The following is a 27,658-nucleotide window of genomic DNA, read 5'->3' as shown; positions in this document are numbered from 1 at the left end:
GGGCGAAGGAGCCGCCCAAAAAACGTTCCAAACACTCACGGCAGGTCAACCCTGACGTTGACTTCCATATACTAGAGAGCACTATCCTCCATATAGTAGTGGCTGGCCGCTAGGCACCGCGGCGGCTCCTTCGCCCAAAAAACGTTCCAAACACTCACGGCAGGTCAACCCTAACGTTGACTTCCATATACTTCAAAAGATTCCAGAATCTCTTGGGTGAACCCAAAGCTCACTAAGTTATGAAATTGCAACCAAACAACAAAAACTTTGAAAGCAAAAAGGAAGTGCGAAGAGAGAGACAGAGAGAGACGAGAGAGAGAGAGAGAGAGAGAGAGAGAGAGAATCAAATTAGGTTAAATCCCATCACAACCCAACCTAACCCTGAAATTTTTTAAATTGTAAAAGAAGCAGAAAAAAACACCTAATGCATTTTTGTTGTGGCTATGTCTAAACATACCATGTAAACACACGTTGAGAAGAATTTGCACTTGAATGTAAAAAAAAGGTTAGAGGTTGGGGGAATATTACGTAGACGGACAGCAGAAACATGTACAATTGCAAATGAGTTTCAAACATGATTCTCATTGAAATGCATCTCTGTTGCCGCTATGTCTAAAGATACCATATTTGCACTTGAATGTAAAAGAAAGGTTAGGGTTGCGAGAATATATTAATGTACACGCACAGCAGAAACATATGGAACTTGCGGTGTCTCAATCCTTGTTATCAGGATCTTAAAACCTCATTATCAGGAATATCTGCTCAGAATTGCCTTAACCAATCAAAACTTGCTGATTGCAAGAGTATGGAAGAAAGCAGGCAAAATCATAGTGCCAGCCTGAGAGAAATGTCTACTTTCACTCATTCCCATATCCAACAAAAAGGATGAATGGAGGGGAGTGCAAAGCGCAGAGAGTAAGACTAACGACTGTGACCTGCCATTTTTCGGCCGAAAATGAAAACAAAAAATCATGCAATACTCTTGCGAGCCATGATTTAGAGGGGAACTGCTGTGTTAAAGTCCGTGATTGCAAAACTGCTGTATATATAGAAAAAAAATGTATTTATCCTTTTGAACTTCGCTGCCAAAATGCTCGATCCAGTACATGAACCTGTAATAGCAAATCAGACTCAGCATTTGCAGACACCGAATGCTTAAAAATGCATCTAGACTTGACCTTTATTAGGTCTTGAATATCTAATTTCCAAGCGGTGATTACTCACACCATCACGCCATGAAACGTTAAAAATGCAAATGAGCTACTTCAAGATAACCACTTGCAGGTAAAAGTTGCAAAAGGCTGAGCTCTGATCTCTATATGGAAGAGGACCAGTACATTCACTCACCTGATGAGAAACACCAGGACGAATTACAGTCACCATGTAAAATATGGACCGTTTTGCCAATGTTAATAGAGAGTAATCCAAATTGAACTGCCTGTGTGGACACCAAAGTTGAAAAGGTTTTTGGCAAGAGTGGTAACAATGTCTCCCCCGATCCCAGAATGGAGGCGTATGTAAACTTAATCACAATTCCTTAGGATTTTAGACCATGGTCCAGTTGGCCCATCCGCTGTACAAGCTGATCCATCTGATGAGTGCCACTCCAAGGTTGTTGATTTGAGATCAAAGCCTTCTGCTCTTGGCCAGTCCCTTCAATGTTTGCAACAGCAGGATCAGCCGCTTCATCTGAACAATCCTCATTAAGGAGCTGTTCGAAAAACAGCAGATGATTTTGGACCTCACCGCCATCATTAAGATCGGCCTCAAGGGACATATCATCCGAGTCCACGGCCCCACAGGTAAGAGGATCTGGAAATTGGGCATATTCATTGGCGTGAGGATCCAAAGGATTAAGAATGCAGTCCTCCGCTACATTGGAAAGAGTAATATCATCCAGACCAATTGCAGTGTGATTCGATACATCATGTATATCGTCCGATGTTCCAGAAACTCCAGGTAACTCATTGAACTCTGTGAGCGTTGCTCGTCCCTGCTGTGTGGTGATACTGTCTTGTGTTTGTTCAGGAGGAGGAGGAAACATCTCATGGAAAAAAGAATCCAAAGGATTTGATAAGCCAGGATCAGAATTAAGGAACTGCAGGAGCATCGAGGAGAAAGAATCGTTGTACTTGACTAGCTGTCCACGTGATACGGATTTTTCCTCTTCTTCACAATCCTCACCTTGCTTAGGCAGTCGCCTCTTCTTCCTACCGTCTCCAAATTGTTTGTTCTCACCCTGTTGCATCAATTGGGAAAGGAAAGCAGGACTCTGCATTGCCCTGGCCAAAAATGTCATCATTTGCTGTTGCCTCTGCTCCGTTGATTGGAGGCGTTGTCCCATGGCTTGCAAGTCTTGCTCCGTGGATTGCTGCTGCTGCCTTAGCCTCACTAATTCCGCCCTCAAAACGTTCTTATCTCGTTTGAGACGTTCTATTTCACCTTCCAGACCAAACTTGCCAACTTCTACGCAATGGCCTTGATTTTGGGAAGGCTGCGGTTGAGTCTGAGCTACAGGCTTTCGACGGTGGATGGTTTTCAACAGATGCCTTTGACCACGCAAAAACCCCTCGTTCGCAAATTCCCACCGGTCTGGATCCACTTTTCGAAAGCCCTGCGCAGTCGTTCGACAAGGTATAAAGAAAGCGCACTCAATCCGATCAGCGGATCCTGGAATTGTCCATTCTTGCTTCAAAAACAGCAATGAAGGCGCATAACGACACAATCGCTGTTGCAAATCGTCGGGCAAACGAAGATCCAACACAAAAGAGGCTCACATAAGTGTTCAATTGCCGAACGAAGCTGGAGAAATTGCTGTGCTTGAAGTAGCGAGGAAGCAAGGACTGCGCGAAACCGGGGGGATCCCAGACGATAAAGCTGTTGTTGGAGGCGCTCCAGGAGACGATGGAATCAGAGGAGGGGTCATCGACCATATCAAAAGTTTTGGTAAGGAAGGGAGGGGGGGCGGAGGATTGGAGATTTTCCATGGGCTGAGGGAAGTCTTGGGGGGGGAAGGAGGAGGAGGAGGAGGAGAAGTCGGGGGAGTCAGGGAGGGAGAGGGAGGCAGCGGAGCTTTTACTGGGGGAGGAAGCCATAGCTAAGGAGGAGGAGGAGGAGGCAGGGAGGGAGGGCATCAGCGATGAGCTTATGGATATGGAGCTCTGAAGCTCGGCTATGGTGAAGTAAGCTCTGGAGCTCGGCTATGGCGAAAAAAGACGAAGATGAGGATGAAAAAGAAAATGAAAAAAAGTAAGGAGGAAGCTTTAAAGACAAAAGCCCTTTTACGTTTTAACTCACCAAGAACTTGGCCAGTTATTATTTTACCCAATCCCAATTAGTTAATTAGTGCCTCCTCTTCCATTGCTTGTCTGAGCAGGTGTGTGGGTGTGTGAGAGGGGTGGTGCCGGGATGCGGGCAATTGACAAAGGGGGTGGGGAGAAAAAGAAACAGGAAATTCAATGGGGTCCCCCCAAAGACTTTACATGAACCTCAGCTGACTACCCGCGTTCGATTACCTCAGGAAACTCTCTATTGCCCGTCAGCGGGGCTATGCCATGAGCAGAATGGCCATGTGGGTTAATGGGGGGGAGAAAGGCCAGGGGGGGGAGTGGCAAGGGGGGCGAGAGAAAAAGAAACAAGAAATTCAATGGGATATATTTTCTGCCCCCAAAGAGTTTATATGAACCTCTTAATGGCCCCAAAGTTAATTAATCATTCACTCTTTGCCTATGAAAAGAAAAAGAAAAGAAATTCAATGGGATATATTTTCTATCCCCAAAGACTTTCCATGAACCTCTAAATCAACGAGAATCACCCCAAGGTCAATTAATCATAGACTCTTTGCCTATGAAAAGCAAACAAACAAGAAATTCAATGAGGTATATTTTCTCCCCCCCAAAAGATTTTACATGAACCTCTAAATGACGCAAGAGTCAACCAATTAGAGACTCTTTGCTTATGAAAATTGAGGAGTAAGAAAGAAAAAGAGGTAGTGCTCTTTTTTTTAAGAAAGCATAAAAGGCCGGCTTGTATTAATTGGGGGTTCAAACTCCAACAAGACCCATAGAAAAGTTAGCCCACATAAGGGCAAAGCCTTGGGCCTATGCTGAGGGACCAAAGAGTCGTAACCAAAGGAGGTCAACAACTACCTCAGCCAGATTTTCACTCACTATAGTATCAACCTTATCCATTATCCTAGACAAGTCATTGAGATAAGACTTCACTAATCTGATGATCTGTGTCTCTCTATACCGCACATTAGACCTCACTTTGAACACAAGTTGATTCCACATTAACCAAATGGCATTACAGACAGCACCTCGAATAAATGGTCAGCAGGCCTTAAATTTCTGCCAAGTTCATATACAAAGGCTTGATGGAAGATCTACTAGTAGGCAATGATCTGAATAAAAAATGGGGGTTGCGTTGCTGGTGGATAAACAATTTTAGAGAGATTTGCCAAGGCTGTGGGAAAATAATTCATTAATGGCTTCCTCTTAGAGCCCGATTGGCTAGAAGGTTTCGGGTGAATTGTGTGTGCCCACTATGCAGGAAAGCTTCAAAATATACTCAACATCTGATGTGGAGATGCCTTACCTCTGGAGTAGTGTGGTTCAAAATTGAGTCAGCTATTACTATCGGTGCTTCTAACTCAATGTCAAAGTTTGCAATAGGTTCCAACTGGAAATTGATCCTACTTGGGGATGCCTCAATCTGCTAATCTTGACATGGTTAATCCATTTGCAAGGCAAACTAGAGTGCTGCAAGGCTCTCCAACATCATCTGTACCAAGAACCATGTGGAGTATTCCTATTCCACCATATCGATGAATCCTACGGAATCGCATGCGCAATTCTATGAGGGAGAACCATCCTTTAGTGCCATTTTTTAGCCAAGGATGCCAACTAGTTATTGGCCGCCAAATCCATCTGCACCAATGAATGAAAGAACAAACTTTAGGAGGGACATATTACCACGAACAATGGCTCCTCACCCCCCTCTGTATCCAACTTGGGGAGGTGGCCCAGAAGGCACTCCCTATCCCACTGCTGCGCCCTTTAGACTTATGCCCAACATAAGTGTGCCTATGTCTAGGCCATCACAGGTGCAGCCAATAAGGCCAAGCCCGCCTCAAATGCTAGTCCCAAGGCCTAGTGAAATTAGAAACACCCAATCCCACTTTTGCATGGGCAACCACTTTCTATGATCCACCTCCAGTGGCACCTACCTAACTAGTAAATCCTCCTACACTGCAAACGGAGCTTACTGTGACGAAGCCATGAGGATCCTCATGCAAGCACTAGGAAGAGGGGCCACACCACCAACCTTCACTGGAAGGGATACCAACTCCTTGAGAAGTAAACCGGTCACCATCTCCAAACTTATTACTCTGGGAAAAGGAGATCCATTGTCCATGTGGAAAGGTTTGAGCAAATCTGGGAGACCTTTGGAGACATAGGTGACCTAGACAAGGTCAACACCTTTGGACTAAGCCTCGATGGCAAGGCAGGATAGTGGTATAGGGCAATGAATCCTCAGGAAGAGATCATATGGGATACGCTAAGGAAATCATTCATTGTGGGGTTTGCCCCACAAGTCCCAAATGGAGCCCTATTAACCAATTGTACGAAGTTAAGCAGAAGGAGATGGGGTCCCTTTGTGACTACATTGCCCGAATTAAACACATAAATTCATGGTGCAAGCCACATGAAAGGATGAGTGATGCACAACTTTTGCCATGCTTCCTGATAGGGCTATGGGACTCCAAGTTATGAGGTTGGGGTGTGTGTTCAAGAACGATGAGGGCAGCACGGAGAAATACTTTGTAATCTTGGCAACAACTTAACTTTGGCTTTCCATCATCTTTGGCAATTGCTTTATTGTCCCTTACTATCTACTTTCCCTTACTATCTACTTGCCTCCCACATCTTCATTTTTTATTGCTCTGGTATCTACACGGGCAACCATCCTACCAATGAGTGCCCTCGCCTTAGGGCTAGGAAGCCATAGGACCTCCCAGTGTTGCCACCCGAAGGTTATCCCTTAGCCCATGTATCGACCCAAGGCCGCCCCTGACCTTGCCCGCACCACTGAATCCATTCAATCAGGAGCCACAGAACAGGACAACATGTCCTTTTATGGCTTCAAAGAGCCACAGTCAATGGGGCCAGAACCAATTACACAACCTGGAGATATGGCCAGCCTAGCCGCATTCTTGTCCATGGAGGTTAAAATTCCCATTGCCACCCTATTAAGAGGGACCCTTTGGAGGGATCTCTCCGATTGGATGAATAGACAAATGGCTAGGTGCCCCATGAGGTAAAGTAGAACCCCTAGCTAAGGAACCACTTCTCAAGGTCTCGATCAATAATCTAGGCTTGTACGTTGAAAGTGATGATACCAATTATGTACTCCCGATCACCTACCAAAACAAGCATGCCATGGCAATCTTTGGTTGGAGGGGCAGGGGTGAGCATAGTCACCAAACAAAGTTGGTCTCCTTTGCATCTTCTAATCGCATCTCCTACCAAAACTCGATTAATTAATTTGTCCCTCGTTCCACCATCTAAATTAACCTAAGGTTTTCCAATTAATTAAATTGTTAATTCATTGCCCCTCCAATCCCTCGCTCAACCTCCATCCACCTCTCATATACTTGGCTCCTACCACCCCAACTCTCCCACTCTCCAGCCTTCTCTGCTCAGCCTCCCCTCCTTCAACTCTCCCTGCTCCTACCACTTCCCTCCTCCCTCCCTCATATACTTGGCTAAAGGTGGTTATTTATAAGTTTCTAGATCTTCACAGAGCTTCCCACCTATGATTTTCTTAATCAATTTAATGTGGCATTGCACTTAGGTCAATCCATCCATCTTGCTCCCCCGCCATGAAGAAATTAATTAATGTGGAGGTTTCCTATCGCAAGGGTGCCCTATTGGGCCAAGTGGAGATGGTCCAAGATGGAAAGTGCAAATCTTGCGGTCAAGTTAGTTGATGGAGTAACGGCCCAACAGGTATGAGTACTGAAGAATATTAAAATAAAGACTTTCGGGCTCACCTACCATGTACAATTGGTGGTTATGGATTTCCATGACCAACCGGATGGTTATGACATTATGCTATGAAATCCCTTCATGGGCACTGTAGGATTGGTCCATGACTGGTTCTTGAACCAAATATATTTATGCAAGAACGAATAGATCATTAGGGGTTGACCTTTAAAGGTGGAAACCCCATCCCATGTCTGGTAACTTCTTCATAGCCGAGTTCGACACTACTCAGGGACTACTTCTGTGAACGTGTTTCAAGCCTGTAACAAAAAGGATGCAAGAGAGGAGTGGGATGAACATTGGTATGCTCTATTGCCATTGAGTTCTCCCACAATTGGATGCACATCCGCACCCCCATAGACTCACCTGAAAAAGGAGGGACACCGATGGTTGCTTATAATTCCAAGGTGCCAGGGACTATAGTCCCCTTGAACATGATTAATATATTAAGAGCACATGAGCAATAAATGGAGGTGAGGAAGGTTAAGTACAACCTCCACTAGCTAAGATGTGTCAGTGCTATTTATGATGCACCACAAGTTATCCTCTGATTGGGGAGCTAGGCTAGACAGGCTAAAGGCCCCATTAGCATCTATGAATGCAGAAGAAGCATCCACACAAAAGGCTAAGTCCTCATCATGAGCTAAGTCCCTGCTTGTGGACAAGGTCCTGAGTGCCAAGAACAAAAAGAATTCTCCTAAGGAGAAACAACCCGATCCGAAGGGCATGAAGAAGAACAAAAAGAATTCTCCTAAGGAGAAACAAACCGATCCAAAGGCATGAAGAAGAAGATGTTGATCTACACCAAGTCCCCAAGCACTTTAAGTTCTACATGGTCTAAGACCACAAAATACTTCTAGATCACACTAACAAAATGGATGAGGATGGAAACCAACATGGTTACGATGGTCGTGGCCAATTAATATCAAAGGTAATCCTTGAGCCCTCTCCTCTACGAGCTGTGAATGGTCGAGGCATGCCGACAATTGGATATATGGAGATACAAGTCTCGGTAAATAGCCACGGTGTGGCAAGCCACTTTTATGTGATGCCTTTAGGTGCTATTGATGACGAATAGGTAATCCTTGGCAAGACTTGGTTTTGGAATGTCAATTGTCAATTTGTCAAATTGACTAGTGAGAACAAACAGCAACATTGACAAGTGGCCGTCGCACATCTATGGCTCCACTTTATTTAGGAGTCATGGAGTAGGCATGGAGTCAAAGATCTCTCTAGCATACAAGGCTAACATAGCATCCATCCATATCTACAAAAAGACTAGAAACCTGCCCACCAAGGCTAAATCTTTATCATCTGCCTCACTCCTTCCATCCATGCTACTACCCTTACTCCAAATGGTAGAGCCTGCATTACAATTGTGCTTCCATCCTCCAAGGACAACACCACTAGGGCTACTAAGGCTCCAAAAGGAGATACCATGCCATCATCGACTACTGTAACCGTAGAATCTATGGTCCACTCCTCTTCTTTGTCGAGTCACAAGCACAACCAACAAGATGAAGGACACCGATGGGTCCCAAAGGGTAGTCTCCAAGCTGATGCTATACGAAATCCATGGAAAAGGCCTCAACATGCAGCTTCGCTCCCTCCCTTATTACCTACAGTGGATGACTTCTTTGCTTTTTTGGGCCTCGATACCCGTCTTATACCCCAAAGAATAAGGCGGGTATCGAGGCCCAAAAAGCAAAGAAGTCATCCACTGTGGATCCCTAAATGGTTATTGAAATCTCAAGGCTACTATGAAGGTAATGCATATATTGGGTACCAAGGACCCACCATACTACTACCACACCTCCCATTGGCTGTCCCTCGGCACAAGAATCCTACCCTCCACAGCAACACGAATGGAGGCCAAAAGGCACAAAGAAATCCTCACCCTCATCAAGCAGCATCGTGATAATAGACCTGCAAGAACCTTCCTCTAAGATGGGGAAAGTACCACAAGAACCTCTTGTCCACTCATCAAAATTATGGACAGCATTACTATGCCCTTGAAATTGTATGCTACAAGGGAGAATGTCATCACTGACTGTAGCACTCCCATAAAAACCTACTCCTAAAAGGAATACTACATCGGGAGACAAGTCTAAAGCTAAGGCAATTGGTGAGCCCGATGGGTTCCTAAGTACAAACATTTAAATTTTGCCTCCACTTCTAATTCCACTGCAACATATGGCTCAATAGTACCAAAAGAACTTCCTCTTAAAAGGAGATTAGTACCACAAGAACCTATTGCCATGCTCATTTTGAAGGCACTGGCTTTGAAGATGGCGATCCAAACAGGGGCCCAACAAAACCAAGCTGAGCCACTAGGCTCCCAAGACCTTAAGGTCAAACTACTTCTAGTGGATACTCATGTCGCAAGTGATCATGCCTCGACCACTGGGACCTTCCAAATGCACTCACAAGTCCATAGGTGAAATTTAGGAAGGTCCGAATTGTAGTCAAACCCTGGCCAAAACAAAATCAACTCAATGTATTAAGGGTTAATACAGTGACGACTGCTAATGCAACCTAATAATGTTGAGCCACTATGATAAGGCTAACACTGACCTGCTATGATATAATAACATTAACGCTATCCTGCTACGATATAACATTGACTTGCTATGATATAACACTGACCCACCAGCAACAATAAGGCTAACACTACCCTGTTGTGTAAGGAAATTTTCTATAAAAGTAGCCAGTCCACTCCCCAATTGTTGCATTAGGTATTGTACTAAAACTCTTCCAAAGTTTTTGCAGGATTTCCCCAGCATCGAGCAACCCTTCCTAACACCCACCCTATGTCATCCGACTCCTCACGCTCCCTAGACACCATCGAAGAATTACTCTTCGGATTCAAGAAAGATATCCCTAGCACAGAAGCCTCCTCCTATTTCCACCTTTGATCACACCCTCCAGCTCCCGCACCATCTCCCTCCCTCTTTCCTCTCAAATGGATCCTATTGAATCCAAGCCAAATATCAAACCTGAGCAATCTTTTCAATAATCCACCTCTAGCCCCACAAAGAACTGTCGCCTTGTGGACGTGGAAACCATTGAGCCCTACATAGTGCATGGAGTTTAGCTCACAAACTTCTCACCCCTTGGTGCCGAAATGGCTACATATACTTGGAGGGGTCATCACTCATTCTCAGTTTTGCTGCGGCAACAAAGATTTTCAGTTGTACTACCACTATGATGCAAGTAGTTAGTAGGTCCTTAGCAGCCCCAAGGTGGCTCCCTACATTTAGGCCATGGGCCTACAACCAATAATAGACCGCCTCCCTTGCAACCTGAATCTCAAGCTGGTAGCATAGTTTGTGGACAGCTTCAACGATGCTAGTATCACTACCTCCTGGGAACATGTACACAGCAATGTGCGCCAATATTGTTTTACAACAATATATATAGTTTTCTCGACCTTCAATCTCCTAGTTCTTGGCATTCCTTTTGTATAATTGTGCCAGATGGAGAAGAGCTTAATGGGGATGGTTGACTACTCTACCAAGAAGCACAAGGGTGGTGTGTTGATTGAGGCAATCTAGAACCCCACCATTGCCAAGGCTGCTAGGGTGGAGAATCTTCGAACTCGAGTTGCATTCCAGGGGCACCAATATGTGATAAAGTTGAATCTATTGTCCCTATTGTACCATCCCAAACTCACCAACTACGTTGAATATTTCTACAAAGGGCTATCTAGAAAGATGCCCCCAAAACTGTGGAGAGGTCACCCTAGATAGATACTCCATCCACCGCAAAGCTCCTCACTGCCATGGCTAAGGCAAAGCAGAATCAACAACAAAAAGAAGAGACCCAATAGCAACAATAACAAAAGCTCAGCAATAGCAACCCTGGTAGAAGGCATATGGGTAACTCAGATGGAGGCACTTTCCCATTGCACCTCCGTCGACTATTCCTCTCTTGAGTGGTATGCTTAGTGCATGGAGACAAACAGGGATGCCTCAAAGATGGAGAAATGGTTCATGGATGCCCTAGTTTCTATGATCTAGATGGCTTGAACCATCCTCACTACTAGGAAGCAAGAGTATGCTAGCCAATAGGCCTTCAACGTGCATGCAACCCATCTTCAAAGGAACAACAAGCAAGAACAAGTTGACAAAAAATGGGAGAGCACAAAATGGTTGAGGCTACGAGGCTGGAGGCACTAGAGCAAGCCAAATCACTTCACAAAAGCTTCAGGAATGGATCTCACCCTTGCTATAAAAAGATCACGGACCAAGTCCTTAGCCATAAACTATGAGGCACTTCAATGCCAGGCAACCGTCGGGGGCAACACGAGGCACTACAAGCTTGAATTCTGACTCTGGAGAATTAAGTGGTACAATAGGCCTGCTAGATCAGCAGCTCCATGCCCTCCTAAATTAAAAAAATGAGCAAAATCTTTGGCTCCAAGAGCAGCTCCAAAGCATACAAGTCGCAGTAGTACCACCTCCTCGAGAAGACACCGACGAGCTCCACAATAGCTCTTGTCAACGTCCATAATTGATGCTGCCTACTGCACTTGCATTTGCACCACCCATAGTTGAAGAAACCTTCAACTAATACTTCCACACACTCACCACCACTACCACATAGCACCACATTAACTTCTCCAACCCCCCCCCCACTCTATCACATTCCACCTCCTTCTCCGCTATACTTCCACCTATGCCCACCCTATTACAGCTATGCCTAGATCCATGAGGATGTTGTTTTGGAGGATGGCTAACATCCTCACACTCGACACGCACCCAATTATTTTGAATTTTATGGCTTGGTGTCAAATCCTTCACAATTCGTCTCTTTTCCCACTTGATGGGCCTATCCTAAAACTTTTGAAGCCCAACAACTTGCAAGACATACCCTATAATCCACAATCCTTGACCAAAGGTCTTAGGTGGATGTAGCAATATGGCCAGCAAGAAGCCAAATATGTATCTTGATCCCTTGATTCCTATAATAGTACACAGTATCCACCTACCAGCATAATAGTAGTTTTTAATAGGGTCATGGAAGCCATGCAAAAAATGCCAGTTTGATGATTTTTATGTGGCGTACCCAACTAATATCCAAGAAGTAGATGCCAACACCGCATGGGAAATTTGTAATTCTACCTACCCTACCCCAAGGCCTCACACCGCCCACCGGTCCAATTGCTACTACTACCACCGCCGCCTCTGGCCCCACTTCATAAGCATCCACTTCACAACATGCCCCCACCACACACTCACAAGGCATGATGTTGTAGGAGTCCACTGGTCCAAAGGGTCCAAAGTTTATAGGCACATTATCATGGTACCACATCTTAAATCCCATGCTCTTTGTGGATGTCAAGGGTCCCAAAGATGATGAAAATTCTGAGGGGGTGAATGAGAATCTAAACAAAGAAGAGGATGCCTTACCGCAAGAGCCCCCACCCAACCACAAGACCTGGTACTAGGCTATCACATCCTTTAAAAATGTTCTAGGACATTTCCAATGTCAATAGGGGGAAAGCTTCAAAGTTTCCAAACTCAGGTTGAAATATTTAATAGAAGTCTACACCCTCACCAAACTCCTACAGAAAAACTTCTGCAAATGGTGTAAAGACCACTCTTGGTAGATGTGCAATGGACACATCCACTCGGATATTAACAAGGTGCCAACTATGGATAGTGAAGCAAGACTCCAACCTCAATGGAGACTCACATTTTTGAAGCACGATGTGTTTTGGCGGACATACTGCTTGGCTAGGCAATTCCAATGATTCGGCCCCACCTACAATGTTACATTGAATGGTTGGATCCAAATATCCTTCCCCCACCTCAATTTTCTAAAGGTGGCTACCTCCTATGCCCTTGCTATGCAAATGGAGGAGTTTAACACAACTGTTGCTGTAGTCCTCGATCCCCAGTCTGATCTTAGCAACCATGCATTTTTCCCAATTACTAATTATTTATCTTTGGGACATCCTACCAATGAGCCCACAATGGAAGAACAACTTCAGCAGCTCCTTTCAAAAGTAGGCTTTGACCTCAACACCGGCCCTCAATTCCCCCAAGTTATGCGGCTATACTTATATGTCATAAATCTTCATGGTCATCACATCCAAACCTTCGAAGACATGTACGATACACACTTTTGGCCACCTCTTCATTCATTTTGTAGCATCTCCCAATGACTCTTTGACCACCATAGGATAATGAACAACTCCCTTAAGTCCAACATTATGCACCGCGTCCAATCTTCCATGGAGGGATCGTGAAGGGGGCATGTTAACCACCACAACTAACAATGACATAAACTGCAAGATAGCATGGAGAAAAGGGAGAGGATGAGGAAGAGAATAGAAATCTGCCTTGGAGCCGTATGGGCCCAAGTTACTTGTAAAAGCAAGAAAGAGAAAGCGAAGTAAAAAAGAATAGGGTTGGCCCTCCCTTCAAAAGGTGGAATGTGTAAAAAGCCAAAGGTTTGACTTTGGTCTTCATTTTTGTATGCACACATTTGGAAATGCAAGGTCTCTTTCTCTTCCGTGAATTGTCTTGAGTGTTTTCTTGTTTCCTATCAGAGTGCCTTTGTGATTGCCACTCCCTCTCCCCCTTCTTCATTACCCTCCTCCCTTCCCCTTCCCCTTCCCCTTGTCTTCTCCCTTCTCCCCTCCCCTTCTTCCTCTTATGGAGTCACACTGCAACAATCTAGAGATTGCTTGTGTGACACTAGTGGATAATGAGCCTTTGCATTGCTCCTCAACATGGGAGTCAAAGGATGAGTGCCCTCAGGGCCTTGGTGAACTTCCTAATAACACGTGAGTCACAGTCAAGACCACACACAAATTTAACCAACTCTGTCTAGAGAAGATTTTAGTTGCCTGATCCAACTCACGAGTCTACTTTTTGATCTGGTTCCACTAACAAGGTAGCCACATATGGATCTTGGGGGGAGATAATTATCACGACCCTCAATAAATCCTTAGCTACAACCAAGTCTTTAATTTTCCATTTAGCATCCCGATCCTACTTCACCCATGCCTTAGCTTCAAGCACCACACCCCTACTAGCCACATCCAGTGATGCCAATCAGCAGTAGCACAACAGGCAGTAGAGGGAATAAGCTCTAGGGGTGGCTGGTCCTCTTCATTAACTAAAATTCCTCATCCTTTTTTATAACTATGTCGGATGTGGATGGGCTAGGAGGTACTTTTATGGGGAGGAGAGCAAGGCCAACAATTTATTGCAAAAAAATTGTATGGCATATCAACAACTATGGGCGGCTCAAGCATTTCCCATTCCTCAATGCGTGCTTCCATAGTGTCTTGTGAAGTGGATCGAAGTGTGGTATTGGAGGCATGAGAGGAAGTGCCGGGTGGTCATGGATGTGCATGTGTGTGAGTGGCATCACATGATTGTGGTGGGTGGTTGGTGGGGGCATTGGGGTGAATTGGGGGTTGATGAGAGGAACTGGGACATGGAGGATCCTAAGGGGAGGGAGGTGCAATAGAGGTTAAAAGGGAGAGGGTGGTATCGATTTCTTCTCCTAGATTTCTTATGGGTAGGCCACATGGCTCGTATCAAAGTCATTCAATCCAAATTGGAGCATAGCTTGCATGGCCTCTAGAATATGATTATACATATTTATAATGCCTGTGGGATGATATTGCTGGACATTATTGTAAAGTAGATACAAGTTTCAGTAGCCTGTTTTAACGTCCTTGGGATTGCAACCATATCGAAGGCCTTTGGCTCAAGAATTGGGGTTGCAAGCATAGGGTCTCAAGATATCAGGCTTAGATAATTGCAAAAAATCTTCATCTTTGGGGAAAAGAGACGGAAATGAGAAGACTCTTGAAGCACCCTACACCAAGCTTGAAATTTGTCTATGATGGGGTGGAGGTTAAGCTGAAAAATATTGGTTGGTTATTCTAAGGCTAGGTCTTGGTCATGAAAAAAATTCATGGTGCGGTGAGATCAAAGTTGGAGGAGCTAGTTTGTGTAGTGAGTGTGGCATAATAGTATGTGAAAGTGATCTCTACCTTGTGTGCACCCAATGCGTGTGTGGCGAGGTAGCAGGAAGCACTACTGAGCACACAAACTTCTCTATTCGCAGCCTATTGAGGGGGCAATACTCTTGACATGGTCCTTGCTTCAAAAATGCTACCTCTTAATGTTGCTACTAATTGCTATTGTGCTCTGAGCGAAGAGTATCATGAAGGGTTGTTGTCTCTGTGCCAACATGGACTTAGGTAGCACAGAATGTGTGTGTAGAGTAGTGGCAAAGCTCCACTTGTACTTGCATAAGGCTAGAAATAATCTCTCTTAGGAATCCTCAACATGCATCTCCAACATGCAAGTCCTACATGTAACTCCTACATGCATGTTCTACATGCAAGTCCTACATGCGAGTTCTATATGCAACTCCTACATGCGAGTTCTATATGCAACTCCTACATGCAACATGCAACTCCTATATGCAACTTGCAACTCCTACATGCAACTTCTAGATGCAAGTGCTACATGTAGAGAGAGAATGTCTTAAAATTCCTACATGAAGTGAGAGAAGCTCTCCAACTTGTATAAATAGCCCATAATGGAATGAAGCCCACACTCTTCGCATTGTGTTGAGTTCTACTTTGGCATTCCAAGAAATTCTCTACAAGTGTCCATGCTTCCTTGCACTCCATGTCCAAAAGCATGTCCTAACCTTGCAACTCCTCCTCCCCTCTCCTCCAACCTTGCAACCCATCCTCTCCCTCTCCTCCTCCCTCCTCCTCCTTCCTCCTCCTCCTCCCTTCTCCTCCCTCCTTCTCCCTTCTCCTTCCTCCTCCTCCTCCCTTCTTCACCCTCTCCTCCTCCCTTCTCCTCCCTCCTCCTCCTCCACCCTCTCCTCCTCCCTTCTCCTCCCTCCTCCTCCTCCCTTCTCCATCCTCTCCTCCTCCCTTCTGTTGTTACACCTTCTTCCTCTCCCACTTCTATGCTCCCCCTAAACCCTTAGTCCCTCAACCCTTGACCTCTATGATCTATGAGGGAGATGAGTTCTCTGCCATGTACTCTACCTTGAACCTTGGATCCTCCTTCTAAACCCTAAACCTCCTCTAAACCCTCCTTCTAAACCTTGGAACCTCCTTTTGGACCCTAAACCTCCCTCTAGCCCTTAAAATCCTCCTAAACCCTTCAACCTTCAATGAAGGCAAAAGCCTTCATTACCCCAATCGTGATGATGCATGTTCCTTTCACACATGCTTGGAATATGTTTGCTTACCACACTTAAAGTGGAGGGAAATCTACGATGACGAATATCCATGGTAGATTTATAGTAAATCTACATGAAGCACAATACAACCCAACTCCATGGAGCATATAATGAAGACCACGACATAGATCCATGGTAGATCTTGGAATTGTACAGTAGATATCGACAGCTATATTGTGGATCAACAGCTCTAACATGTTGTAGATTTTTTTGTCCCCTAAAAATAAACAAAAATATAGATACGATTATCGATACGATCCGCTATGGTTATGTTATATATATGGCGGTAGAATACTTTGACTTGCAAATCTAGTCTAGTAAATATGATCAGATCTACTGCTAATTTTAGCTGGTGAGTACAACTCCACATGTGGCGGCCATTTGTGCAGTCGTAAATTTAGCACGCACTGACCATTATCGCTACTAGTGCCACTATATTTGGCATGTTTCCCCCACATTTGATGGGCGAATTTCTCAACATTGACTGTCTAGTCCTCCCTCGGTTCGAAAACCATGGTTTTGTTTGGCCCCTATATATTGAAATTTGAATAGTCCGCCAATCCCTTTTACATTGAATAGTCCACCTTTATGGGTTGACATTGTAAATTCTGATTTGTTTTTCAATATGTAAGTTTAATCACACATTTTCAATTTTCAATCCCATCTTATCTATAGCCTCATTTTTGGATTCAATACTTAAATTCAATCACACATATTCTCTTCTTATCTAGACTCATTTTTTGGATTCAATTATTTTGACAGAGGGTGGGTGAGAGGGGGTGGGTGGAAGGGGGGCTAGTGGAGGGGGGGTGGAGGGGGGTGAGAAGGGGGGTGAGGGTGTGGAGGGAGGGGGTGGAAGGAGGGGAGGAAATATTATGTGAGAAGCTTTCAAATTGTGCAAACATATTTTGGAGCTCGGTGTGTCCAAGGGTGAGAAGGGGGGGGGAGAGGAGGGGTGGTGAGAGGGGGGGGCAGGGTGGTGGAAGGGGGGGTGGAGAGGGGGGGGAAGGGGGGTGGAGGGGGTTGGTGAGAGGCAGGGGGTGTAGGGTGGGGGTGAGAGGGAGGGGGGTGGAAGGGGGGGTGAGAAGGGGGGTGAAGGGGTGGAGGGAGGGGGTGGGGGGGGAGGGAGGGAGAGGGGGGGGGGAGGGGGGGGGAGGGGTTGGTGGTGGTGGTGGTGGAAACTCGACAAACGAAAATTCAAAGGGAGGAGGAGATGATCACCTGCAACACTCTCCCAAGTCTTTCTCAATGTAATAGGATTGTTGAGGGTGAATGGACGATGGGTGGATGGCTAGGTTATAGCTGCAAGAAGGGCTCGAAATAACTCACTAATGATGATAGGAGTAGGGTGGTGGTCGATGGAGAGGAAGGAGGGTCTTGTGTGGGGCTCAAAATGGGAAAGAGGATGGAGTCTAGATGTGGAAGAAGAAGAAGGAGGGAGTGGAGTGGGTTTTTATAGGAATGGGTTTAAGGTTAGGGTTAAACCCTAAACTTTTTCCAAGCCATAACTTTTTAGGTTAGCTCGGATCGCTCTTCTGTAAAAAGGTGAAATGTTTGAAATTGCGAGCTCTACCCACTGATGTCCATTAGATAGCCTGATTTTTTCTTCAAGTGGCTTATTTTAAGAAATAAAGAAAACTTCTTAAGGTAGTAACCAAGATTGATGCTTGGGATTGATATGTTTGGCTAGAGTTGGAAATTTTTTACTTTCCTTGCCCTTGAGTGTTATGTTTGAGAAAGCTTGTGGTAGTTTGTTTTTTTACACATACTTGCGTATGTTTACTCAATACCACTTGAGATGCTCTGAACCTTGAAATCAAGATTGATTCTATAGAGAGAAGGAGAAAACTAAAATACAATAGAAGGAAACTTTCTATTGAATCAAAATCATTTACAATCAATCCTAGAGTCACAATACTCCATGTACAAAGCTTGAACCGCCCGACTACCCGCGAGCTATTCTCACTCTCACTTGCATCAAATTTCTCACTCTCACTCGCACCAAGGTGTTGCAATGAATCTCACTCTCACTCAAGATGATACAATCATAGATGGAAGAAGAATCTCACTCTCACTCGCACTCTCACTCTCAATCTCAGAGCTTCTGAAATATGTTGCCTTGCTACCTCTGTGTATTCTAAGTTTTTGACTTAATAGATTATCGAATCCGATCTCGACCTCTTCTATAAAGTTGTATATCACAATCTCAGCTTTCCAACAAAAAAAGGAGCTCCTCAATCCAAGTTCATAATCAAAAGTTATGGTCTAAATAGTGACTGATGTTTTTATCCAAGAAAGGTGCCACTTACTTTCCCCACTTTTAGCTGGCTTTTTCACTTTATCTTGCTTTTCTTGCCCTTCACGACCAATTTTCTCCATTCCTAGACCATTCTTAAGATGCTAGTCTCCCCGACAGTGGCACCAAATGTTTGGCTCTTTCCCACGGCTTTCGCAGGAGGAAAAGCAGGGTAATCTTAGTATGCAGGGTTCCGAGGCTTTTTGTCACCTACAGATATATCGGGGTCGTCGTTTGTAGTATAAGTGTAGCTTAGGACCTTGAGTCATATTCCAGTGAGAGATGTGGGCTTAAGTGTGGTAATAAGCAAGCATAGTGCATGCATGTGTGAAAGGAATGTGCATCATCATGGTTGGGGTAATGAAGGCTTTCGCCTTCATTGAGGGTTGAAGGGTTTAGGGTTTAGAAGGAGGTTCCAAGGTTTAGAAGAAGGTTCCAAGAGTTATAAGAGGTTCAGCGTTCAGAAGGAGGATCCAAGGTTTAGGGTAGAGTACATGGCAGAGAACTCGCCTCCCTCGTAGATCATGGAGGTCAAGGGTTGAGGGACTAAGGGTTTAGGGGAGCATAGGAGTGGGAGAGGAAGAAGGTGTAACAACAGAAGGGAGGAGGAGAGGGTGGAGAAGGGAGGAGGAGGAGGGAGGAGAAGGCAGAAGGAGAGGGAGGAGAAGGCAGAAGGAGAGGGAGGAGAAGGCAAGAGGAGGAGGGAGGGCAGGAGAAGAGAGGAGACGAGGATGAGGGAGGAGAGGGTGGAGAAGGGAGGAGGAGAGGGGAGGAGAAGGGAGGAGGAGGAGGGAGGAGGAGGAGGAGAAGGAGGGAGAAGGAGAGGGAGAGGGAGAGTATGGGTTGCAAGGTTAGAGGAGAGGGGAGGAGGAGTTGCAAGGTTAGGACATGCTTTTGGATGTGGAGTGCAAGGAAGCATGGACACTTGGAGACAATTGCTTGGAATACCAAAATAGAAATCAACACAATGCCCCAAAGAGTGTGGACTTCATTCCATTATGGGGTATATATACAAGTTGGAGGGCTTCTCTCACTACATGTAGGAATTGTAAGACATTCTCTCTCTACATGTAGAACTTGCATCTAGAAGTTGCATGTAGGAGTTGCAAGTTGCATGTTGCATGTAGGAGTTGCATATAGAATTCGCATGTAGAACATGCATGTAGGAATCGCATGTAGGACTTGCATGTAGAACATGCATGTAGGAGTTGCATGTAGAACTTGCATGTTGAGAATTCCTAAGAGAGATTATTCCTAGCCTTGTGCAAGTACAACCGTTGTTAAGGTCATTGTATGTTCTCACCAGTCAATTTGGCAATTGATGACAAAACACCAGGTCCTGCTATCAAGGATTACTTATTTGTCCATGGCACTTGCAGGCAGCAGCACATAGCATCTACTTGCCACACCATGGTTATTTAGTGAAATCGGTACTTCCACATATCCAATGGCCGGCATGCTTTACTACTTGTACAATGAGAGGGGTAGGTTCAAGGGTTATTTCAAATGTTAAGAGTTGGTCGTATACCTCTTGGGAAATCAGGTTATGACTCGCCCATGGGTCCACAAAGGCTTTAGCAAAGTAGATCATCTCCCTACACACTTGAAAGTCCGCTTGCACCCTAACGGATTGCAATAGATAGATCTTCCATAGGGTTTAGCCCTTCTACTGTGGCCTTACGAATTGATATGAGCCCTAATTTTTTTGTTTTGGCTTAGCAGGCTCAAGCCTCTTCTATTGCATGCCTTTTCATGCGGGCAACTTCCTCCTTTAACTCCTTTTGGAGAGTTAGGGGGTCATAATAACGTTAGAGTTTACTCCCATTAATGAAGCCATCGATTTCGACTCCATCAAGGGTCGCAATGTAGCATGATCCTTGCGGCATGACCTAATATGGATCCATTCCATTACATTTAAGCTTATGCTTAGTATTCTTTACATTGTACAATAATGCAAGGTCGCCTTCCTTAACGTCCTTATTTTTGAGGTTGCAATTGAACCACCTTTTTTTTGTGAAGTTTTTCAACTTTCATGCCGTATGCCGCTCTTAACCTCATTTTGGCAAGCTTCTCAAGCTCTATTAGCCTCTCGAGAATAGCCTTGTCTGATAGTCTATCTCGAACCGCCAACCCTTAAGCTTAGCAGTATAATTTCCATGGGTGCTATTGCCTCTACCACAAACGCAAGGCTAAAGGATGTGACAAAACATGCGTGCCTCAGGATCTATGGAGCACTCTAAGGTGGATGGAACCTGTGTGGAAACATGATGAAGAGAGTGCTCATGACATGTACCTCAAGTCAATTAGGTTCCAAGATAGATTAGCTTGGACTCATAAAGAGAATCTTGAGATAGTGCAAAGTGCTTGATTGATATTACTTCAAATGAACCTCCCTTTTATAGGTGAGGGTACTTACATCCATTTGCTTGCTCACTTGGGATATCTCCTCCATGCCATGTGACAGCTTCCCCTTTACTCATACCTTTGCTCTACATGTGCTCATGGCACCACAACTCTCGACACCTCCCCTTGGTGCCATGATCCTTTGGCTACTGCAAGGTGGTCAGATGTGAGTTACATTCCATCACCTCCCCTTAGTGCATACATTGCTATTTAAGGTGGTAAAGTGTTGTTTTTTGCATGTTAATACCTCCCCTGGGTGCTTTCATAGCTACTCTTAGGTGGTCAGGCTTGTTTTACAAAATATAGGCAAGGTTGGCAAGGTTTTTGTTTCTCAATGCTTCAAGTTGATGGCGTTTGCTTCTTCGCTTGACGTAGCTGGATGCATGAGCACTGTAATCTTCATTGCCTCAGCCCAAAAACCACCACAAAGACTTGCATTGGAAAGCATGCATTGCGACCTTTCTTGAATGGTACGGTTCATCTTTTCTGCAACTGGATTTTGCTCTGGAGTACGAGGGGATGTGAGCTCCCTCTTAATCCCATGTGTATCACAGAAATGCTGAAAGTCATGAGAGAGATACTCTCCACCATTGTCAATCCGTAGGCATTTAAGCATTCTACCTGACTAATTCTAAACCAAGGCCAGCCATTTCTGAAATACTTGGAACACATCACTCTTCCAAGCTATAGCATAAGCCCACACTTTCCTAGTTGCATCATCAATGAATGTCACATAGTATTCAGCCCCGCCTAATGACCGTGTAGGCATGGGACCACATACGTCTAAATGCACCAAATCAAGCTTTTCAAACTCTTTCTTTCCCCTTCTTTTATGGGCTGATTTATTCTGCTTCCCATAGAGACAGTGCTCACAAAATTTAAAATCAGAGAAACTCAAATGCGGTACATAACCCAAATGGCATAAGAGTTTCATTCCATTCTGGCTCATGTGCCCCAACCTGCAATGCCACAAAGAAGTGCTTGGCTGCTCGGTTATTGCAACAACATGATCAAATACCCCTGATACATGTAAGGGATACAAAGTCCCACACTTGGCACCCTTGGCCAAAAGCATAGAGCCCTTCTGAATTTTCCAACTCTGAAAGCCAAAAGTGGTGTGAAAACCAGCATCATCTAGTTGACCCACTAAAATAAGACTCTTGGTCAACTTAGGCACATGTCTCACATGTTTCAAAATAAATGTAGACCCATTTGCAAAAGAAAACTTTATGTCACCTACTCCCACTATGTCACATGCATAGTCATTTCCAAGATGCACACAACCTGTCTTTCCATTGTCATAAGTGGAGAACCATTCCCTATGGGGAGTAACATGGAATGAAGCACAAGAATCCAAAATCCAATCTTGGGAATATGCGTCATCTGAAGTGGTAAGCAACTCTGCCGATAAACTAGACATGAAGAGAACGTCATTGTCACTATCATGTGTGACTGCATTGATCTCCTCGATCTTCACTTTTCCTTTGTCCTCCTTTGGACTCTCTTCCTTTTGATTTGCATCCCAATTTGCATTCTTTTTCTTATCCTTTTGCTCTCTTTTCAGCTTGTAGCAATCCTTTTTCATATGGCCCTTCTTGCCATAGTGGTAACACTCAATGTTCCGTGCCCTGGATTTGCTACGAGACTTCCCTGTTTCTTGGGACTTCCCCCTGAACTATGATCTGCCCCTTTGCACATTTAAGGCTGCATCCTACTTGTTGCCATCCATAGACTTCCGTCTAATCTCCTCGGCCAACAAGCTACCCACAACATCATCAAATTTCAGTACTCCACTAAGTGCAGAGTTACTGACAGCTGTACGGAAGGTATCCCATGAGGATGGCAATGAACATAAGAGAAATATTGCCTTAGTCTCTGCATCAAAATTCATATTCTGAACCTGAATCTGGCTGAAAATAATATTGAATTCATTTAAGTGAGAAGCAATGGAGACCCCTTCCTTCATCTGCAGCTCAAACAACCTCTTCATGAGGTAAACTTTATTAGAGGCAGTTTCCTTTTCATAAGTGGCACACAGTTTCTTCCACAATTATTTCGTAGTCTGCTCATTTACTACTATGAAATGAACTGACTCTGCAAGATGAAGTCTAATAGTAGATTTTGCTAATGCATCCAACTCTTTCCAATCATCCTCAGACATATTTGCAGGCTTAGCTTCAATCCCTGCCAAGGGTTTAATTTGCTTCTTTTGAATAAGCACATCCCTTATTTGTTCTTTCCACAAAGAAAAGTTTGTCCCATCAAACTTTTTAATGCTAAAAAACTCCTTTTCAGACATGGAAGAGGATGCCATGATGCAAATAAAGCAAAAATCCCAAATGCTAGTGCCTACAAGAGAGAATCACACCAAATACCAGGTGCACCCAAATGTGTATGCCACAATAGAGTGAAATATCACCAAAACTCATGTCTCAAAGCATCTGACTCATGTGCATATACTATGCATCCATATGAGCAAATCTGGCCCAAAAGAAAATGCCAACTGCAATGGCAATCCAAAATGCCAATAAGTGCCAAATGACTCAAGCATAAACACCATCCACTGGCATATGCATTAATAATATCTCATCCAAGAGAGCATAGCACCATCAGTGCATCACCTGCAATGTGTCAAAGCTGTCCGTCAACATAAAATAGCATCCATGTGCAAAGCGTCCATAAAAATAGCATCCCACAAGGCAATTTGGGCCTATTAGCGCATCCAATAAGGACCGCAATGCATCCAAATGGCCTATAAATCATCCACTACAACCCAATGCACACCACAAATGAGCGCACACTGCTCAAAGTGCAACCAGAGTGATCTGCATAAGGTATGCTCAAGAAATCATAGTCCCACGGTAATGACTGCTACTGAAAATAGAACTTGAGATGCCTCAAAACATGGGAACCATTGCATAATCAGACTCAGCAAGAAAATCTACAAATATCTCTCTTCTGCTGGAACTCCAAAATCCCAACCGATGAGTGAGAAATGGGAGTCGACACTTATCTACTGCCATGTGGCATAAATCTAAGGTTTCAAAACCTTAGAATGAAAAATGCATAACAGAGAAACAAAATCGAATACACAGAGATCTATAACTCTGAAAATCCTCCACCGAATCGCGTAAGAACTGACAGGTAGGAGATTTTGGGCGTCCGAAATGCAATGGGATAGACGGTTTTGGAAACCGTGGTCTCAATCACTGGGTCCAACACACGAACTGAAAAAACGTTTTTGGAAACAGAGCTATTTGTAAACTCCACCGGAGCAACATAGAAGTTTTAGGACCTCTTGAGTCCACCGGAACAAACAGATCTGCAAATGGTTGCTCCAAACTTGAGTTCCAACACTCTCGCAAAAAAACGCAGAAACTGACACAGTGAGTCAGAAATCCAATGAAATGATCCCAGATTCAAGAATGAAGGTGTTTCCAAGCTCCTGAAGTGAATATGGAGTCTCTGTCATCGAACCGAACAGGGAAAAGCTCAAAAAATGACTTTTTCTTTGAAAACACTTAACAGGCTCTCAAAAACACTCTGCAAAACCAAAGTGACTTTTCCAAAGGTTTCTCCAAGGTCTCTGCATACTCGGATGCAAGTAAAGTCACCCACAAAGCTTCCCACAGAGCTGCTGAGCTTCTAGGCATTCACGCATGCTCAGCTAGATCACCCGAGCTCTGATACCAGTTGAAAGTGCTCTCAGCGAAAGCAAGAACGGAAGAGGGAGAGAGAGAAACAGAGAGCTACACAAGTTTTGGTGGGTGCAAAACCCCCTAATCTTCTTTTTCATTCATTTATATATGTGTTTGAGTATTTACATAACCGAGGTAAAGGCACAGTGACCTTTAACCCCCACAGCCTTTGCTCCGCACCTTCCACCTTCCACTAACTTGTTCACACACTAGTTGAGAATCTCCTTGCACCTCAAGTTGCTTGACGTGATGTTCTGATTTGTTCTTCCATGTGCCTTAATGCTTTGTGTGTGGATGCCATGTTTTGTGCTATGGTCATCTCATGCACTTGTGCTTTTGGCATGCTTATGACAATGATGTGTGCATTCATGCTTTGATTTGTCATTTGTTGCAAAGGTCTTACCAGTTGATTTCTTTCAATATTAGTAGTGTCTAATTGCATACAATGATTCTGACTTAACAAGCGCATAGAGCTCGAAAAGACGATCACTTTTTCTTTTTGGAGCATGTGCAAATTCATCCTGGATTGCAAGTTACGGCTTGTCAAAGTTTCTATGAAGAAGAGGGGGTCTTGATGATGTGGCACAAGGATTCACATGCAGAATTCCAAACTGTGCTTAACAAGGGGTTGTGTGCTTAGAAGGCACTGCTGATTGTGCATGCTTATGTGGCAGTTAACCAACCCTAACTCTAATAATGGTGGGTTAAGTAAACCAAACCATGATTGAGTCTTATATGCCATGTGTCACTTTGTAGACTAACCCAAGGTGAGTGGCTTATTTGCCATGTGTCTCTACCTTATGCTGCCATGTGTCTCTACCTTAGGCTACCACGTGTCCTAAGGTTAGGACCTTAGAACATAAGGAAATGGAAGCTTTGAAGCTTCTTGCAGCCAGTGACGCGATGAGGAGGATGCTTGGAGAGGGAGTCGCTGCTGCTGCAAATTCGGGCTCGTGGAGGAGGAATTGGAGACTTGTGGGATTTCGTGGCTGGAGTAGTCGCTGCTCTTTGTTGGAGGCGTCGGCTCATTGGAGTCTACCGTGCAGTCGTTGCTGTAGAGGGTTGGAGCTGGTAGTCATAGGCAATGTTGGAGGGCTTGTTGTAAGGTCGTATATGAGCTCGTGGGAGATTGGAGCACGTTTTGGAGATGTAGATGGCACAGCTATAGATCTGCAGAGCTCGTGGAGCATGGTGTTGAGGCAGGAGATTTGTCGGCTTCTGGTTGGAGCTTTGGAGTTTATGTTGCAAGGAGAGAGCTCTTAGTGGTAGTGAAGTCGTGGAGAAGCGATGGTGCACAGGCTAGGCTTTTTGGAGTCCCAATGGCGGTTGCATGCTTTGTGCAGTAGTCGATTCGTAGAGCCATTGGCAGAAGGGTGGCAGAAGGGCCGACTGCATTGAGGCTTGAAGGAGCATGGATTCGTAGGCTGTCGATGGAGCTTTGGAGTCACTGACGAGGTTGTATATGAGCTATGGGCACTGCAGTCGGCTGAAGGAGCTACCTTTGTGAAGAGTGGTTCTTGGAGATGCTTGGGTAGCATTGCTCATGGATGGCATTGCACGTTGCTTGTCACGGTAATGCTCTAGTCTACCTTTGCTTTGCAGGAAGGCCGTTAGGAGTTGTTGAATAGAAGCTTGGAGCTAGTTGGCGTAGGCTTTGTGAAGCAGAGAAAAGATGGCCATTGAGTTGTGTGGAGGCTTGGCCAACTGGGCGAATTGCTCAAAGGGCGCTTGCGACTAAAGCAGCTTGGTCGAGGTAGCAAACTTTTCTCAAAGCTCTCAACAAACTGAACAAACAGAGACTCTCTTTCTCAGAAGCTCTCTCTAAGAAGAAGAAGAAGAAGAACTCCTCACAAATCTATCTCACAAAATAGATCTCTAAAAGGAACTCTCTCTCTCTCTCTCATAAGGAATGACAAAAATATCTCAAAGCAATGAACATAATTTTCATTCAATGGACGGAATTCTCTCAATCTAAAAACTAAAACTAACCTAGGAGAAAAAACATGAGCTCCTAAGACATGCCTACAACTAATCTAGGAGATTAGACCTAAACTCTGATACCATGACAAAACATGCGTGCCTCAGGATCTATGGAGCACTCTAAGGTGGATGGAACCTGTGTGGAAACATGATGAAGAGAGTGCTCATGACATGTACCTCAAGTCAATTAGGTTCCAAGATAGATTAGCTTAGACTCATAAAGAGAATCTTGAGATAGTGCAAAGTGCTTGATTGATATTACTTCAAATGAACCTCCCTTTTATAGGTGAGGGTACTTACATCCATATGCTTGCTCACATGTGGGATATCTCCTCCATGCCATGTGGCAGCTTTCCCTTTACTCATACCTTTGCTCTACATGTGTTCATGGCACCACAACTCTCGATAGGATGTGCAGTTGGTTGCGACCTTATATACCTTGCGATACAGTGGTGGTGAGTTTGTGTTCCCGGCCATTACGGCTAACCTCTACCTTGCAAGTCACTATTAAGCACATAGTTTTATTAGAGCTCTCGGCTTGGCCGTTCACTCTAGGATAGTATGGAGTGGATTTTCTATGAGCAATCAAAAACTCACTCATTAGAATATGAATTGTTTTGTTGATAAAGTGGGCTCCACCATCACTCTCGATTTTGCATGGGAGGCTGAAGCATAATATAACATTGACATACAAGAATTTGACTGTTGCTCATGCATCAGTCTTCTTTGTAACCTTGGCTTATGGCCACTTCGCGAAATAATCAATAGCCACGATAATATATCAAGCTTGTGTCCCTTTTGCCTACTAGATTCAGTGTTCCTATGAAATCGATGCCCCATTTATCGAAGGGTTGATCAATGAGAACTTCCCTTGAAGGCATATAATCTTGCTTATGTGGTATGGAAGTTGGCTGGCAGGGGTCCTAGTGCTTCGCAAATTTAGCTGCATCCGCAAAGAGAGGCCTACTTGTAGCACCGTGCAGGCTGTGAGCTCTCCTCCA

At 44.5% G+C, this 27,658-nt stretch overlaps 1 protein-coding gene across 1 annotated transcript; it reads right to left on the bottom strand.

Annotated features, from left to right (window-relative positions):
* Positions 1 to 626: 626 nt before the first annotated feature.
* LOC147892631 (heat stress transcription factor A-1d-like) lies at positions 627 to 3,210 on the bottom strand. Its single transcript, XM_087387661.1, has 3 exons — positions 2,778 to 3,210; positions 1,348 to 2,614; positions 627 to 1,112 (listed from the first exon to the last, which is right to left on the bottom strand). Exons 1-2 carry the CDS (start codon positions 3,132 to 3,134, stop codon positions 1,538 to 1,540), a joined length of 1,434 nt encoding a protein of 477 aa, XP_087243787.1. The 5' UTR covers positions 3,135 to 3,210; the 3' UTR covers positions 627 to 1,112; positions 1,348 to 1,537.
* Between the last annotated feature and the right edge of the window lie 24,448 nt (positions 3,211 to 27,658).

The sequence above is a fragment of the Dipteris shenzhenensis genome, chromosome 16 (assembly GCF_047967505.1).
Source record: "Dipteris shenzhenensis isolate YYH24624 ecotype China chromosome 16, Dip_SZ_1.0, whole genome shotgun sequence".
Lineage (NCBI taxonomy): Eukaryota > Viridiplantae > Streptophyta > Polypodiopsida > Gleicheniales > Dipteridaceae > Dipteris > Dipteris shenzhenensis.
This window is presented reverse-complemented; position numbering and strand designations above follow the sequence as displayed.

What these genes read in the sequence shown, in the direction of transcription:
- LOC147892631 (XM_087387661.1), bottom strand. Translation starts at nt 3,134, where the DNA reads ATGCCCTCCCTCCCTGCCTCCTCCTCCTCCTCCTTAGCTATGGCTTCC. An exon ending in TTCGGCAATTGAACACTTAT is followed by an intron (nt 2,615 to 2,777) that starts GTGAGCCTCTTT and finishes ACGACTGCGCAG; the next exon opens with GGCTTTCGAAAAGTGGATCC.